The sequence below is a fragment of the Pocillopora damicornis genome, chromosome 3 (genome assembly GCF_964200805.1).
Source record: "Pocillopora damicornis chromosome 3, jaPocDami1.2, whole genome shotgun sequence".
NCBI lineage: Eukaryota > Metazoa > Cnidaria > Anthozoa > Scleractinia > Pocilloporidae > Pocillopora > Pocillopora damicornis.
Window position 1 is genome coordinate 14054503 of NC_142672.1, and position 4393 is coordinate 14058895.

At 40.1% G+C, this 4393-nt stretch overlaps 1 protein-coding gene across 1 annotated transcript; it reads left to right on the forward strand.

The window, feature by feature from the left end:
* The first annotated feature begins 1569 nt into the window (after window positions 1–1569).
* LOC149048348 (uncharacterized) lies at window positions 1570–4393 on the forward strand. Its single transcript, XM_089199454.1, has 2 exons — window positions 1570–1921; window positions 2043–4393. The coding sequence occupies exons 1-2, from the start codon at window positions 1570–1572 to the stop codon at window positions 3773–3775; spliced, it is 2085 nt and encodes a 694-aa protein (XP_089055580.1). The 3' UTR covers window positions 3776–4393.

Genomic DNA, 4393 nt, shown 5'->3' on the forward strand with positions numbered 1-4393 from the left:
ATATATTGATTAAAATTTGAAGTGGTGTTACTTTGTGTTGATTTTGGTTCCCTTGCCTTGGGCAGATGGGGTATTACACACTGTCACCCTTGGACGGGAAAGGGTTAAACGATTGTTTGTACACAGGACCACCCCTTGCAGAGAACATTTTTGACATTCTCCTGAGATTTTGAGCTAGCAGAATACCCCTTACTGGTGATGTGGAGAAGGCATTCCTGATGGTTGGCATTGCAGAGGAAGACAGAGATGTGCTAAGATTTTTGTGGGTGGATGACATCGAGAAGAAGAAACCAGAGATCATGATACTAAGGTTGCCCAGAGCTGTCTTTGGAGTATGTTCTAGTCCATTTCTACTCAATGCAACCTTGAAACATCACATTGAAAGATACAAGAATGAGGACCCTGAGTTTGTAGACCAATTCCTTTGCTCCATCTATGTAGATGACCTGAGTTCTGGAGCCGCTGACAACAATACAGCAAATGAACTGTACCTTAAATGCAAACTCAGACTTGCTGAGGGAGGATTTAACCTCAGGAAGTTATATGACATACTGAGTACGTCATGACCTTTTCTCCCTCAGGTGCCTATATGACGTACTGAGTATGTCAAAACTTCAAGAGATTTACTCAAAAGCCTGGCACCCGGGATGCAACTTTCATTGTCACCCTCTCGGCACCCTAGATTCGGAAAAGGTTTTTAGGGGGACTGGTAATGAGCTTTGGTTCCCAAGAGTCTCTGCAAGTAAATTTTTCACATTTCCGTGCGATTTTTTTCCACCATCTTGGTTGCAGTACTGTTCGAAGGAAGCATGGTTGTTTATTCGAGGAAAGGGCGGAATTTTTGTATTTCTTTTACAAACAACCTTGGCTGATGGCTCGATTTAGTGCTCAAGATGTTTTGGACAGAGTCTGGAACGATTCTGGAGACGAAGGATAGATCAGTGATAGTGACTACGCTCGTGGGAATTCTAATTCAGATAGTGAAAGTGACGAATGGAGTGGTGATTCTGCTGAATCTTCAGAAAGTAGCAATACCGAAAGTGGCAATGAGTCAGAGGAAAGTGACAACGAGCCTGCAAGAAACAATCCTAATCCACGGGGGTGAAGAGGGCAACCACATCAAAATCAGCCTGCTTTACAGTGGACTCCTGCCAACATGGAAAGACCACATGCATTTCCTTTAAGGGGGGAGTCTGGTTGAAATTTTGAGTTAAATTGTGAACTCGGTCAAATTTTTTTTCTACACGTTATTAGACAGGAAAATTATTCAACTTTAAAATATTAATGCCTCTAATGTCAGAAATTACCCAGAAAATGGTAAAAATGTTCAATCTTTATGACGTGTACAAGTTTGTTGATCCGTTTCCATAGCAACTGTTTCAAATAAATGCACTTTTAAGGTCTCTTGAGTCTTTTTTAGGTCCGATGATTCGTTTGTTCCTGTAGTCCCTTCCAAGACTTATCTGTGTATATTTCCAAAGCTTAAAAAAGGCCTGGATGCTTAGTACGGGATCATTTCGCTGTTCATGCTGACTCCTCATGAATCTAGCTCATAGTAGTAATAACGCCATGCCAAAGGGAGGAAAAATCAGACAAAAACAGTCCGTTCTGAAAAGAAGTTGTCGAAAAAAGATACCAAAATTGAAGGGAGTCCAAAAGCAGAAGAAACTTCCCGTGGAAGTTGTGAGAAATTCTGCTACAGAAATCACGTTTGTCGGTGAAGATGATATTGTGAGCGAGCAAATTCCACCGCCCGCTGCTTCAGCGTCATTTAGAAAACTTGCTGTCGAATGCACAGAAAGCTCTTCGGATGAAAGTATGGATCCGAAAGGTGAAATACCAGAAGGATACTGGCTTGTGTCCATTAACAGTCTTGTGGAATTTGCGAGAAGGATTCATTCCAATTCGCCATGTTCTTCCGGTGAGATAATTATTTGTTCTTTCGCAATTTACGTTGTATTCATCATAAAATGTGGTTCTTTATTGCTTTTCTCATCTTGTGTCGTTATCACTAAGTTATTTCTTTATTTTTGATGTTGTAGACCATCTAGAACTTCGAGAAATAAGCACAAGCCGATTTGGCCTCAGTAGCAGCTTATATGCTGTTTGTGATGATTGTGGTCTGTCGGAATTTCTGGCCACCAGTGATCATAATCCCTCCAACAATGCCCCCAGAACTGTGCAGGGAAAAGATTTAAATCGGAGAGTGGTTTACGCTGCCGTTGAGATGGGAATTGGCAGAGAAGATGTTTCCAAGTTTTGTGAAATATTGAATATGCCTTTTTCCTTGAGCAAAGATACCTGGCATAGTCATGAGGATGCCTTGCTTCAAGCTCACACTGAAGTTGTCCAGGTTGAATTGGAGAAAAACAGAAGGGAAGCAAGGAAGCTGGCTATGACAGAAGAAGGGATCAGTGCAGGGGATGAGGACACTGTAGTAAACATCCCAGTCAGTTTTGATGGCACATGGTCCAGGAGAGGATACACTGCCAACCATGGAATTGGTTTTGTCATCTCAGCTGCTACTGGAAAGGTTTTGGATTACGAAGTCATTTCAAAGGTATGCAACACTTGCATACAAAAAAAATCATCTTTAAATGAACATGACTTTGAACAGTGGGCTGAAAACCATACCTGTCTGGGTAGTTTTGGAGGCTCAAGTGCTAGCATGGAGATGGAATCTGCAAAGCGTCTGTGGGGTAGGAGTCAAGACTACTCCATTCGATACAAATTTATGATTTCTGATGGAGACTCTAAGTCTTATAGTGCCATTTGGAACTACTATGGGGCATGTGACATTTGTAATCAATATGAATCTTTAGAGTCAACAAGTGAAGAATACAAAACTTGGAAGGCATCTGAAGATTATGTCAAGTGGGAAAATGAACATCTTGATGGATCTGTGGATTGCAATAGAGTAATCAAACTTGATTGTATTGGACATGTCCAGAAGAGGCTAGGAAAGGCCCTGTACGAATTTCAAAGAACTGCTTTAAAACTAGAAGATGGTAAGCCTGTGAAAGGAAGACAGGGTCGATTAACAAAAACAGCAATTGAGAAAATGAAATGCTCTTATGGGAAAGCTATTCGAAATAATGTCAACAGAGACATTAACTCTGTAGAGGAGCGAGATGCTGCTGTCCAGGTTATGCAGACTGAAATTATGGCTGGCTTGTACCACAGCTTGAAGTTACCAAACAAAGAAAGACACAAGTATTGCCCAAACAATTCTTGGTGCAGGTACAAGAAGAAAATTCCTTGCCCTGATAAGCCTCACCACCTAGATCCGGTGTTTGAAAAGTATTTGCATCCTATTTATGAGAGGCTCAGTGATCCTGCCCTTCTTTCACGCTGTCTTCCTGGGTTTACTCAAAATGCAAATGAGTCTATCAATTCATTAGTGTGGATTAGATGCCCAAAACACAAATGGCATGGAAGGAAAAGAATTCTTTTGGCAACAGCATCAGCTACCCTTCAATTTAGTGCAGGAGCAACAGCAAAGCATGAGGTGATGGCAAGGGCTGGGCTTGCTGTTGGGGGCCACACCAGGAAAGAGAGCACCAGAAGAGACTCTGAGCGAATCAAAAAGGCTGAAAAAAGGATCCAGGATCAACATAAGAAATACAGAGTTGCTCAAAGACAAGCAAAACAAAGAGATGAGGAGCAGCGGAGACAAAAAGAGGGCACAACATACAATGCTGGTGCTTTCAACGAACTGACTGTTACTACAGCACCAGCGAAAAAAAGAAAAAAAAATAGAAATTGTGATTTATAACTAGAAAATGATCTCAGGATACTTTAATAAGGCTGTTTTTTAAATTAATTAATGATTGTTTTGTTTAATGGATGTTTCACCACTGATTTTGCTTTTGAAATTTTTAAGCAGCATTTTTCTCAAAAAGGCATTTTTACGGAGTTTTTAGCTGCCCCCTAGACTTTTTTCATTTGCTTTTATCCATTTTCTGCCAAATTTGGCTCAGTTACATATGAAAGGCTGCTCTACAAACCTATTGAGCCTTTTTTCTTTTTGATGAATTCTGTTGAAGTTATTCCAGGTTAAACTCTTTACAAAAGTATGCTGTTGCTATGACAACACAATTTGGTGAAAACCAAAATTGCTCAATAGGTTTGTAGGAGAGTTTGTGTAGTGTTATTGTGTGAAATATTATGCTTACTGTATTACTAGAACAGAAAAAAAAGTAGGGGGGCATGAAATTAGTGAGAATTAGCCTCCATGATGAATTTGGTTAATATTTAACCATAAATTTGCTTATTATGGTCTGCGAACCACATGCCACATTAGGTTGTGGGTTAGTCTATTTGCATGCAAAATTTTATGGTGATACATTAAATAGCTGGAGTTTTATAATCTCCACAATCTATTACAAATTTG

Excerpts from the sequence above, each read along its gene's own strand:
- LOC149048348 (XM_089199454.1), top strand. The coding sequence starts at position 1,570 with ATGCCAAAGGGAGGAAAAATCAGACAAAAACAGTCCGTTCTGAAAAGA. Across the intron at positions 1,922-2,042 it reads CAATTCGCCATGTTCTTCCG|ACCATCTAGAACTTCGAGAA; the intron begins GTGAGATAATTA and ends TTGATGTTGTAG.